Here is a 13,342-nt window from a genome sequence, read left to right on the forward strand (position 1 = left end):
GAAAGCAGAGGCAGATAGATCTCTGTGAGTCTGAGAACAGCCTGGTCTTCGGTAGCGAATGTCAGGCCAGCTGGGGCTACAGAGAGACTCTAAGTCAAAAAAAAAAAAAGAATGTAGGGTGAGCACAAGCCAGGAGAACAAGCCAGTCAGCAGCATTCCTCCGTGGTCTCTGCTTCAGTTCCTCCCTTCAGGTTCCTGCCCTGAGTTCCTGCTTGGCTTCCTTCAATGATAAACTGTGATCAGGGTGTGTAAGCCAAATAAACCCTTTCCTCCCCAAGTTGGCTTCGGTCAGTGTTTTATCACAGCAGTAGAAAGCTAACTATTGCAATAATTTTATTTGGAGAAAGTAGGTGACTACATGGGGCAAGTAAGATTCAGGCAAATTTTGTATGTTTACTATACTTTAGAATGTAGTATATGTTATAGGTATTCTTTGCTGTATTGCAAATGTATATCAATTGTGTATGATATATGTACATGTTCATATGTGTGCATGTGCACATGTGTATACATGCACGTGAAAGCCAGAGAACAGTATTGGGTCTCTTCCTTAATTGCTTTCCATCTTTTTTTCTTTTTCTTTCTTTTTCTTTTTTTTTCTTTTTTTTTTTTTTGAGACAAAGTCTCACATAGAACCTGGAGCTCAGGCTCCAGGGTACGTTCTGTCTCTGCCTTACCAGTGCTGGATTATGGGTGCTGGAGTTTTGAACTCAGATCCTCATACTTACATGTCTAGCACTTCACTGACTGAACTATCTTCCCAGACCCTGCATAGTAATTTTCAAGAGTTGAAGTAAAACACTGTAATTAGTTATGATAAAAAAAAAATACATCTGTATTAGTTGTAAGAATGCAGCAAGGAACCAACTCATCAATTAAAAATCAATTAAAAGGTAAAAAAAAAAAAACCCGAAAGACCTTGGGACCTCATTAAACATTTTGACATGTGCATAGTTTTAGTACCAGAAATGGAGAAAGAGAAAAATGAGAACCAAAAAGCCTTTGAAGAAATATTTGCCAAGAATTTTCCAATCATGACTGAAAATATAAGTTCAAGATTTAAGAAACTCAGCAAATTCTAATCAGGATAAATACAGAGCAAAACATATCTGAGGCCATTATTATATTTAGTAAGAATCAAATACAAAGGACAATCTTGAAAGCAGGCATAAAAACAGTAACCTCACAAAAGCAATGGTGAGAGCATTTAATGAGGGTTTTTTAAAGGCAGAAACATTGGTGGCTAGTCAGGAATAGAAAGCATCAGTAAAGTATTACAAGAAAAAAACTATGGATCAAGAATTCTATATCTTATGAACTATTTTTCTAAAGTAAAGGTAAAATAATGAAATCTTCAAATAAGAAAAAGCTACTTCATTTGCAGAATATTTACACTATCAAAAACACCAAATAACTTTCTTAAACCTGAAAGAAAATAATACTGCAAAGGACTTCAACTAGAAGAGAGGTGGATAAGTAAATGAATACACTTCTTGAGTTATTTAGAAGCCGACTGAGGGACGTCCAGATAATATGGTGGATTAGAAGCCATAGCTGAGCCAAGTGGATGCTGATAGCAAAATAGAGGGACCACAGCTACTATCCACTACTATCCTGCTTAGGCTACCCACTATACTCTCACCTTTATCTCATCAGAATAGATCCTCATAACTCTCTCTTTCTCTCTTTTCTTCACTTACAAAAGTCTTTTCTTCTACACTTCATCTGTAACAATTTTCCTACCCGTCATGCCTTCAACCCACATACCTTCCTTCTCATCTGTACTTTACCCCTTCTTTGCTCCTTTCCTCAATCCTTTTTTAATTTCACTACTTTAATACTGATGCCTTTGCTTTAAAAAGTCTATGAACCACATCTTCTCCACCCAGCACCCCAGCACTGCTGTCTCTGAAGCAAAATGGAGACTGTGTATAACATAAAAAGGTCTCCTATGCCTAGGCAAAACAGGGCTAGTAAATAAACAGGAGCTACCACTGTGTCTCCCTACAAGATTCAGGAAAGTCAATTCCTATTGAAGACATCCCTCATGTAGTACTCATTGAAAACTAAACGAACCACCAAATAGAGTTGGAAAAGGGGGAAAGGTAAAACTGGGAGGCATATCCATCTCAACGGATGTAAATGCAACTAGGAAACACAAAGCATGTGAGACAACCCATGACCACTCAGTCGCAGCATCTCCACCCCCATCTAGTAGGAACTAAACCTACCAATACAGCTGAAATGTCTGGGAAAGAATTTGGAGTTCTACTTTATATTTTTAGGGTTTATTTATTTTTGTTTTATGTGGTTGAATGCTCTACCTGCCTGTATATGTGTTTATGTCATGCTGGCAGAGTTCATACGAAGGCATCAGTTGCCCTAGAATTACAGACTGGTTCTGGGAGCTGAACTTGGGTCCTCTGTAAGAGCAGCAAGTGTTCTTAACTGCTGATCCATCTCTCCAGACCCTCAACGTACTATACTAAAAAATAATTTAATGGTCATACAAAGCTCAAATAAAGCAGGTAATGGGGGCTGGAGAGATGGCTCAGTGGTTAAGAACACTGGTTGTTCTTGCAGAAGACCCAGGTTCAAATCCCAGCACCCACATGGCAGCTGACAACTATCTGTAACTCCAGTCCCATGGGCTCCGACAACCTCTCTGACCTCTGTGAGTATTGCATGACACAGGTGCACTTACCTACATGCAGGCGATACATACATATACATAAAATTAAAGTAATAAATTTTTTTAAAGTTAAAAAAAGCAGGTAATGAACTAAGGAAACGTATTCAGAGACTCTGTAAGAGACTCTCCAAGTGAACAAAACAGTAAACTGGAGGAGAATGTCCAAAATATGAGAGGAAAATTCAGAAAGGATATTGAAATACTAAAAAGAAACAGAAATAAATTTTGGAAAGGAAAGAATCAGTTAAACAAATGAAAACTATATCATAAAGCATCACCAACAGACAAAACTATGCAAAGGAATGAATTTCAAGGATGGAAAACAAAGATAAACATATATGAACAAAGATGAACATATATGAACAAAAACTTAATGAGCATGATTAATACTTCCAAGAAGCCTGGGATATATTCAAGAGACCAAACCTTAGTATTCATCACATAGAAGAAGGAGCTGAGATGAAAACAGAAGGAATAGACAACTAATTAGCAAAACCTTCCAAAACCTAGAGCTAGAAGTCTGCATCCAACGCCATAGCACTATAGAGGAGCAGGTTACAACTTCTAGGTCTTAATGTAATTTGGTTCTAAGTAATTTGATTTACACAAACAACCTCATTCTGTTTACTTCTATTTATTTATATATATATGAAAGTTTTGCCTGTATGTATGTAAGTGTACCAGTACATGTAATGTCTGCAGAGGCCAGAAGAAGGCATTAGATCCCCTGGAACTGGAGTTACAGACAACCCTGTTAGTCATGTGGGTGCTGGGAAACAAACCGGTGTCTTCTAAACCATCCCTCCAGTCCCTCCATTTCTTCAGTGATTCAACAAGTATGCTGAGTGCCTTCCATGTGCCAGTTATTTCTAAGTTCTGAAACTAGAGTGGCAAACAAAATAAATGAATAAAATTCCCTCTCCCCTTGGAACTTTTTATTGGACAGATGTGAAAAAATATAATGACACATAGCATGTTAGCTCAGTGTGTAAAGGTACTTGGCACCAAGCCTATGACCTGAGTTTGAGCCCTAGAACCCATATGATGAAAGAAGAGAAATGACTCCTGCAGGTTTTCCTCTGACATCTACAAGTGTATCCTGGCACACACACACACACACACACACACACACACACACACACACACATGCGCGCACACACATCAATCAATGTAAAAAATTTTAAGACTAGGGTTAAGGACAAAAATGGGTCAAAGAAGATGAGTATGTAATGTATGTGGTGCAGGGAGTGAAAAGGTGAAAAATTAGATCTTATAGTCAACAGAAACATCACAGAGGGGCCTGGAGAGCTGGACTCAGTGGTTAAGAGTGCTGGCTACTCTTCCAGTGGACCCAGATTCTGTTCTCAGCACACACGTGACTGCTAACAACCATCCTTAACTTCAGTTTCAGAGGATTCGACACCCTTTTCTGGCCTCCACAGGCACTGCACATATGTGGTGCACTTACATACATGCAGGCAAAACATTCATACCCATAAAAGAAAAATCAGTAAAATCTAAAAAAAAAATTAAAAATAAAAAATAAAAAAAACCAAAACTTCACTGAGGAGTTTCTTTTGGGAAAACTTGAAATGGATGAAGGAGCTAGTCATGCAAACATCTGAGAAAGAGCTTTCCAGGCAAAAGAGTCAAGTGCAAAGATCTTAAAATGAGAATATGCCTGGGTGTTAGGACTCAGGTTTGCTTTGCTTAGCGGGGGACCTGCTGGCTTTGGGACAGAGGGTCTGATCGGCGACAGAGTCAAACTCTGGGACCTGTGTCTTCCCAACAGGATGATTTATTTTAGAATTTAGATGGTTTTTATACATCCCAAGGAACTAGCAGTCACGTGGGATATGACAGTCACATACAAAGATTTAAGGTACAAAGAAACAGGAGAATTCTTAAACTTTTACTCAAGGTTATCAATGCCCATCCAGTAATTTATTGGCCACAATGTTTTCTTTCTTAGGGCTAAAAGCATGGTAAACTTTTAGCTTTTAGCTCAGGAGTAAACCTTTAACCTGGTCTAATCTCTTACCCAGGGATAGCTGAGTTATTTGTTTAGGACAAGGAGATGAGCTAAGGGTTGTTGACCAAGACGCTTTCCCACAGAGCAGGGAGCCTGCACTTTTATGACCAGGCCGCTTCCTCCTGCCAGCCCAACAGTGTTCTGCAAGGCAGGGATTATCAGAGCCACTGTTTTCAGTGCCCCTCCCTTTTAGCAGAGAATACAGCCTGGACCTATAAGTTTTAGGCTCACCTCACCCTAGGGCCTGGCATCCTGGTTTCCTACACCTGGGTTTGGGGAATCGGTGTGCAGTGTGTCTGGAGTGGTAAGAATGACGAGAAAAACAATAGGAGATGAGATGATGCTAAGTACTGTATCTGGGTCTTGTTCCTTTCCCTCTGTGTGTTTTGGGGTGCTGCATCTAGTTCTCTCGCTTTTATTTTTGCCTACCTTGCAGTAACTAATAAGGAGAGCAGCCACCCATTTCTTACAGGCAGAAAAGCTTCATTCTCTATAGAAGCACAGCATTCTTAGCTACTTAATGGTATTCGAGTCTTATTACTAATACAGGTATCAAAATCAGAGTGCTACTAGTAGAGGCTAAACAAATGGCCTTTAAGAAACTCAGAAGGGGACATTTGCCTTCATGTAGTCACCTGTAGGCAAAAACTGCTTTTCAGCTTTGTGAACTTAGAAATTTAATATTGTTAGTCTCCTAATGACAGGTATCCTATATTATTACAACAACAAACATGACTTCCAGGGAGACAAGGTAATTCATGTCAGTCAAGGTGCTGCTTCTCTGTTATGGGAAAACCCCTTGCTGGAAGCCACATTGTCACAAGGTTGTGAGCATGGAGATCCAGTCAATCCTCTGAATTGGAGTGTTCTTGACTCGCTCTGGGTGCTCAAGGAGCTGTTACTCTCAATGAGAGTTATACTTCTCAGACAGAAAGAACCTGGATGGGTGCTCCATACATATGCAATGTCCACTAGCCTGTGCTCTGTGCTCCATTTTCACAAGACCTTTCTGACAATCTATTCTTTCTTCAGCTTTACTAAGATCTGCTGTGAGAGCTAGCTGTGGCTGCTAATCTAGAGTTCCACTAAGGACACTATATAATTATCTAATAGCTTAATTACTGAAGGATTTTTACAAGTGGGCCAGTTTGCAACTGATAAAATTTATTAAACATGGTTCTACTTGTTTTATTTCTATTAATATATCTATGAATATGAATGTAAGTATTTTCAGTAACCATATTCTTACAAATATATTTTGTTACTTCACTAATGAATGAATTATATCCATCATAGATATAATATTTACAAATGGACATACACCTTCTTAAAGAAGTTAAATATATTGATAAGCTTTTTGGCTATAGTTTCATTAATATATTTGTTTATATTAATTTATTTTTAATACTTTTAAGTGATTTTCTGTTTTGCTAGTATATCAATAGGAGTGATTTGCTAATTAGAATACATCATCTGTATTTTCAGAATTAACAAGAACTGGAAGCATACATATGTATATGTATATATAAATTTATTGACTTTCATTTGAAGCATTGGTTGACAAATTCTCACCTTGTTTTTATGTCAGTATTTTGAAATGTTTAGATTATCATTCCAGTTCCTCTGCTGCTGGTGCAGAGTTGTGTTTCAACATGATTGTCTTCCTTTGTAATCATATTTTTTATTTTTGTGTTTAAACATATATTCTATGAAGTAGTCTATTGTTTTAATCATACTATCAGAAGTATCCATTACACAACCAAGTTAAACAGTCTGAATGCTAATAGCAAACCTGGGTAAGTGAGACAGAAGCAGGGAAGAGATTCAGCATGTAGCTTAATCTGGGCCCTGGTAGCAAATATGAGCAGTACAAAGGAGAGAGAGACTGAGGGCAGTCTTGAGGATCTTTGTTCTTTGAGACCTTCTTCAGCTGTGAATATAAGCATAGCAACTAGGTTATTTTGATGTACTTTTCAAATTGATACTTTTTGCTTTTTAATTGAATTTTTGCCATTTTCATGCAATATAGTTTGATGATACTTAGATCCTCTCCCCTATCTGCACCTCCTCCCACTGCCCAATTTAATGTACTATTATATATATTATATGTATATAATATATATGATATGGCCTATTGAGTCTGATTTGTGTCTCCAAATATCCTTCAGTGTGGCTCCATCCACTGGACTCACCAAGAGTCCCATCCCTATAAGACACTGCCTCTCCCCCTCCTAATAGCCATCAATTGCCAAAAGTTCTTTAGGTTGGGCTTGGATTTCTTGCCCACTTCCCCATGTCTATGCTGGGATTTTGTCTGGATTGAGCTTACATAGTACTTGTATGTGCTGTCACCATTGCTGTGAGTTTTTATGAGTCACTGACCAGCTTGTCTGGAAGATCGTTTTCTTGTGGCCATTCACAACCTTTGGTTCTTACAAGCTTTCTGCCTCCTCTTCTGCAATGATCCCTGATCCTTGGGAGGCAGAAGTTTGAGATAGATGTCCCATTCATGGATAACCACGTAACCTCTTGTCCTCTGCACACTGGCCAATTGTGGGTTTTTGTGTTAATCACCATCTGCTGCATAAGGAAAATTCTCTGGTGACAGTTGATATTCATATTATGTGTAGAGGTTGCATTTTAGATGTGTCACTTAGGGTTAAGTGTCTCACAGACACTTATTCTCTGTCTTTGACCAGTTCTGGAACTCTGTAATAGTCTCCATCTGTTGCAAAATGAAACTTCCTTGATGAGGGGTGAAGGATATACTTGTCTGTAAATATGAGGGTGCATATTTAGAATAAAGTAAGAAATTACATTGGTCTAGGGATGTGGCAAAAGTCAGTTTTTCTCTAGGATCTATGACCTCTTCAGCCATGTATATCTGGCTATGTTTTAAAGTATCATACATGAGTTCCATCTCAATGAACAGGCCTTAATTCCAATGAAACTGTGGTTGATTAACCTCAAGATAAAAGGGTCACTACTTTACCAATAGCTATAGTTTGTTGTTTATTAGGCTTTACAGCTGGGTAGAATCATTGATTGATTTTTCTCCCTTGGCAAGTTGGATAGTATCCGCTGATGCCATGAGAGCTAGTCTTCAGGGAGGAGGCTTCCAGGTCATTTCTAGCTCATCCTTTGTCTGAAGTCCAAAGTGTGGCCTGTCTTCCACAATAGGGTCTTACCTTCAAGTCCTGGGAGGCAAGCAAGATCTGTGGCAATAACCTGTGTCAATTTTGGAGTCTCTTGGAGTACACTGCCCAACAACTTGAAAGGAGGTTTCTCCTGCTTGGCACTGTGTTTTTTATTATATAGCCTTCATCTATACACATGTACTCATATATTTATTGTATATGTGTTTGTCAGTAGAACTTTGAACCAGTCCCTCTGGGTTTTCATACCATCTAAGCATTATTTATCTCATTTCTCACTTCCCCTGTATAACCCTCCCTACTCTCTCCCCAGTTAAAGTACCCCTTTCCCTCATTTTCCCCTTAATAACACTTATCTCCTATAATCCCCTTCACTTGAGATCCTTCTTTCCCATTATCCCCATGGTTCCTTTCCATTTTCCTGGCTCCTGTGGACACATCAGGATGTATTATCATATCTAAGGATTTGGAGCAAAGATTCACAAATGAGAGAGAACACATAACACTTGTTTTTCTGAGTCTGTGTTACTTCACTTAGTTTCATATTCCTATTTCCATCCATTTAGACACAAATTTCATAATTTTGTTTTTTTTTACCTCTGAGTGGAACTCCATCATGCAAATGTACCACATTTTCATTATCCATTCTTCAGTTGAGGGACATTTAGGTTATTTCCATTTTTTAGCTATTGTGAAAGGAACAGCAACAAACATAGATGTATAGGTATCTCTGTAGTAGGATAAATCTTTTGGGTATATGCCAAGGAGTGCTATGACTGGATCATATGGTAGATTCATTTTCAGTTTTGGAAGAATCTCCATACTTATGTCCACAGTGCTTGCACCAGGTTGCAATCCCACCAACACTGAATGAGGGTTCCTCTTCCCCCAAATCCATGCAAGCATTTGGTGCCATTTGTTCTCTTAATCTTAGCCATTCTGACTGGGGATAGATTGCATTTTCCTACTAAGGATGTTGAACACTTTTTAAGGTGTTTCTTAGCCATTGCTATTTCTTCTTTTGGGAGCTCTAAGTGCCGACACATAGCACATTTTTTTAAATTAGGTCATTCGCTTTCTTCATTTTTTTTATTGTTGTTTTTTGAGTTCTTTGTATATTCTAGGTATTAATCCTCTCTCAGATGAATAGCTGGTGAAGATTTTCTCCCACTGTGTAGAATTCCTCTTCATTCAATTGGTTGTTTCCTTTGCTGTACTGAAGCTTTTTTAGGTTAATGAGGTCCCATATGTCAACTGTAGACCTTAATTCATGAGCAACTAATGTCTGATTTAGAAAGTCATTTCCTGCAGCTCTGTACTGTAGGGTACTGCCTATGCTTCCTTTTACTAGTTTCAGAATTACAGGCTCCATTCTGAGATCTCTGTTCCATTTGGAGTTGACTTTTGTGTAGGGTATGGGTCTAATTTCATTCTACATGTGGAGATCCAATTTTTTCAGCATCATTTATTGAAGATGCTGTGGCTGTAATTGCATGCACACATGTTTGGGTCTTCAGTTTTGTTCCATTGATCTATAAGTTTGTTTTTGTGCCAATACCATGCTGTTTTTATGAGGATAGCTCTGTAATAGAGATTGAGGTCTAATATGGTAAACTGCCCACCATTGCTCTTTGTGCTCAGAATTGCTTTGGCTATCCAGGGTTTTTTTGTGTTTCCTTATGAATTTTAGATTGGATTTTTCTATTTCTGTGAAGAAGGTCCTAAGGATTTTCATTGGGATTGCACTGAATCTGTAAATTGCTTCTGGTAAGGTGGTCATTTTCACTATATTGATTCTGCCAATCCATGAGCACAGGAGGTCTTTCCATCTCCCATTTCCTTGTGTCTTCCTCAATCTCTTTCTTCAAAGATTTAATGTTTCATTGAAGAGGTGCAAATTGATATTTTGACAACTTGATACTTCTTTAAACCTATCTAAAAAACCTTCCATACAGCATTCTCTTATTCTCTCTCTCTCTCTCTCTCTCTCTCTCTCTCTCATTAATAAATAGGAACATATTCCAGCCCTCTTATTCTATCATTGTACTGATTTGTTTAAAAACAAATATCGAGGCGGGCATGGTAATGCACGCCTGTAGTCCCAGCACTTGGGAGGCAGAGGCAGGCGGATCTCTGTGAGTTCAAGGCCAGCCTGGTCTACATAGTGAGTTCCAGACAGCTGGGGCTACAGAGAGACCCTACTTCAAAAAGACAAAAAAAAAAAAGGTTATTGAGCTGGTGAGATAGCTCAGCTGGTAAAGGCACTTGCTGCCAAGTTTGACAACCTTAGTTTGATCCCCAGAACTCCCATAGTATAAGGCAAGAACCAATTCCCACAAGTTGTCCTCTGGCCTCCATACATGTATGCCTGGCACTTGTGTACACACACACACACACACACACACACACACAAATAAATGTAAAAGTAAATGTTTTACTGTGAGATATCATTCGCCATAAGGATGGCAATGAAAAAGAAGATCAATAGTGAGAAGCAAGTTTGAGGATATGAAGAAATTGTAACTCTGAACATTTTACAAGTGGGAATATAAAATGGTACAGTCATTTTGGAAAGCAGTTCTGGAAGTTCTTCAGCGGTTTAAACATGGTCATCACATTCCTAAGTATATATTCATAAGGACTGACAACATATACATACACGTAGACCTATATGTGAATATTTGTATTAGTATGATTCATAATAGCCAAAAATTTTTAGCAACTCAATGGTTCAACAACCGGTGAACTGGATAAATTAAATGTGGTATATTGTACAGTGGGATATTGTTTGACAAAAAAAGATGATCAATACCATAGATGACCCTTAAATTTATACTGTTTTAAAAAAGAGTGATTCATGAAGATGATCTATTGTATGATTCAATTTATATGAAATGTGCAGAATAAGTGAATGTAGAAAAGGAAAATTATATTAGTGATTGCCTAGTGCAAAGAGTTTGGCAGGAGGAATAAAATCAGTTGCTAATAGTTACTTGGTTTCTATGTAGGATAATGAAAATGTTCTAAAATAGATTGTGATGATGGTCGTACAACTCTGAACATGCTAAAATAATTTAACTATAACCATATGCTCTAAAAATGGGTTATATTATATATGAATTATATCTTCAAAACAGTTGTTTAACAAACAAAATATGTATGCTTGATAGTCAATACTAATGTTAGGAATTCTGACTCTTTCAGTTCCTTGTGGCCAGACACCAACCCCCTTGCCAGGTCCATTGTGCTTCATTGCCATGCAGCATATCATTGTCTAACAGAATAAATTTGCTCATTTACTTAATGACAAGGAAACAGACCACATTATCTCTTAGATCTTTTAGACCTATGTATAGGTCTATGTTTTAGTAGACCACTGGACACAGAAAATAGAACCATTTTTCTTGACTAAAAGCAAAAGAAAGACATTAGGCCAATTACACTCAACTGAATATAGTAGAGCAAAGAATGATTCATAGATGGGTAAGCCCTCAGAGCCAGCAGAGATTGAGAAAGCTGTCCATGGTGTGAAGGCAACATTTCTGAACAGCACATGGAAGTGAGCTATGGAAGAGGCTTGACTGATTGCAGCCATGATGAGTATGGTCTCATCCACTGGCAGCCTGCGAGTGATGAAGCTTGAGTACTGTGATTCACGAAGAATCAGCTATTTCTTACAAAAACAAATTCCTAAATTAAGCTCTTAGTTTACATAATAAGATTATAGTTCATCACAGAGGAACTCAAAATAAGAAGGCAACTTCAGGCCAAATTTATTTAACACTGGGTAACTGTTTTAATAAGTAGAAGGTGTTCTGTCATCACTTGGATTGAAATTCCAGACACCACTACTTGTGAGCAGTGAAACCTTGTTCATATTATTATTTTCAGTTTCCACACAAAAGTGAGGATATTACCCATAGCATAAGGTTTTATGATAATTTTATGTAGAAAACTTTAGCATATGTAATTTGTTGAATACTTTTATAATTGCTGTTTGTGTTTATTGCTATTTATAATAAGTGGTTTCTAATCAAGGGCTTTCCTCTAAAGTAGTCATAGTATCCTTTATGACCACTTACTGTCTGTGCTCACAAGCACTGTGAATGTGTACTGTTCTTTTAACAGGTACAGCATAAGAGATATGATGCAATTCTTAAGCGCTTGCATTGTCAGGTGAGCAAGCTTCGGTTAAAAAGAAGTAGATTGCAGTCGAACATCCAGCAACTGGAAGAAACTGTGGCTGAGCTAAAAAGGCGTATCAAAATGAAAAAATAATGTGAAATACAGAGCAGACCAACAACATTATGGAACAGAATACATGAAAAACCTTTGATCTCTTAACAACCAGCCCCCAACAACAGAAGCCTGTATTAATAACAGATTTTGTCCTCTTCTTTCCTTCCTCAGTCCCTGTCTTCCTCCCTCCTCCCTACTTCCTCCTCCTCCTCTTCCTCTTCCTTCTTTTTTGGATCAGTTATATATTGGTTAAAGTACCTTCCAGTCATACAGTGACTAGCACCAGGTAGACAATAACAATGCTTACAGGAGGCTAGTTGAAAAGTGTATATGAGTATTTCGATTATTGCATTATACTCATAAATGCCTGTTTATAACAATGTGGAATTCACTACTATACAAAGTAGCAATTTAGAAGAGAAGAAACAATTGGATTTTCAATGACTTCATGTTGATATTAAAAAATAGTTGTCTTCAAACTTTTTATGAGATCTTGCTTTTTTTACAACTGCCTTTACAGTAACTCATAAATATTAATATTCACAGTAATGTCATTATATGTTTAGTGCTCCAAATATTTCACTAAATTTTCTCTTTTCTCCAGGAGGTAGCAATCATTTTCCTTTGTTATTAAATAACATATTTTAGAATGTTACAAGGCATAAAATTTGTGTTCACTTTCCAGTCTATAAATTCTTATTCCTAAATTGTGACTAAAGTAAAGTTATAGCATCATATAAGGCAAACAGAGTCAAGCTCTTAAAAGAAATATTAATCAGAGGAGATTAACATATTTTCCTCATTGAAAGGCAAATATTTTATCAGTGGTAATAAATCAAATGTTAAAGTGCTTTAAGATAAAAGTGCTCTCTTTCATTCTCCATTGATCAAAAATACACAGAAGCAAAAATAAAATGCTAAGTATTAAAAATACGGTTTTAAAATATTCACTTGTAGCCGGGTGTGGTGGTGCACACCTTTAATCCCAGCACTCCGGAGGCAGAGGCAGGTGGATCTCTGTGAGTTCAAGGCCAGCCTGGTCTACATAGTGAGTTCCAGGACAGCTGGGGCTATAGGAGACCCTGTCTCAAAAAGACCAAAAAATCATAATAATAATAATAATTCACTTGTAGGATTAAATTATTTCAAAGCAGCAATATCAAGAAGATTTTTAAAATTCATTTTCTCTTCACCTTCCTACATACCTAACATTCAGCAAGTGTG

The 13,342-nt window shown here is 37.6% G+C and overlaps 1 protein-coding gene across 2 annotated transcripts in view; it reads left to right on the forward strand.

The window, feature by feature from the left end:
- The window catches only part of Ccdc122 (coiled-coil domain containing 122), a 92,711-nt gene that overhangs the window by 55,970 nt on the left and 23,399 nt on the right, over positions 1 to 13,342 (forward strand). The window contains exon 6 of one of the 2 annotated variants that reach the window (XM_029556975.1): positions 12,008 to 12,581. The exons of the other annotated variant lie outside the window; for it this stretch is intronic. Within the exon in view, the coding sequence (XP_029412835.1) occupies positions 12,008 to 12,157 (150 nt within the window). The 3' untranslated portion in view covers positions 12,158 to 12,581. Of the gene's footprint in view, positions 1 to 12,007; positions 12,582 to 13,342 lie in introns of those variants that run through there. 2 annotated transcript variants of the gene reach the window in all.

This window comes from Nannospalax galili, unplaced genomic scaffold, assembly GCF_000622305.1.
Source record: "Nannospalax galili isolate Female #2095 unplaced genomic scaffold, S.galili_v1.0 scaffold386, whole genome shotgun sequence".
Lineage (NCBI taxonomy): Eukaryota > Metazoa > Chordata > Mammalia > Rodentia > Spalacidae > Nannospalax > Nannospalax galili.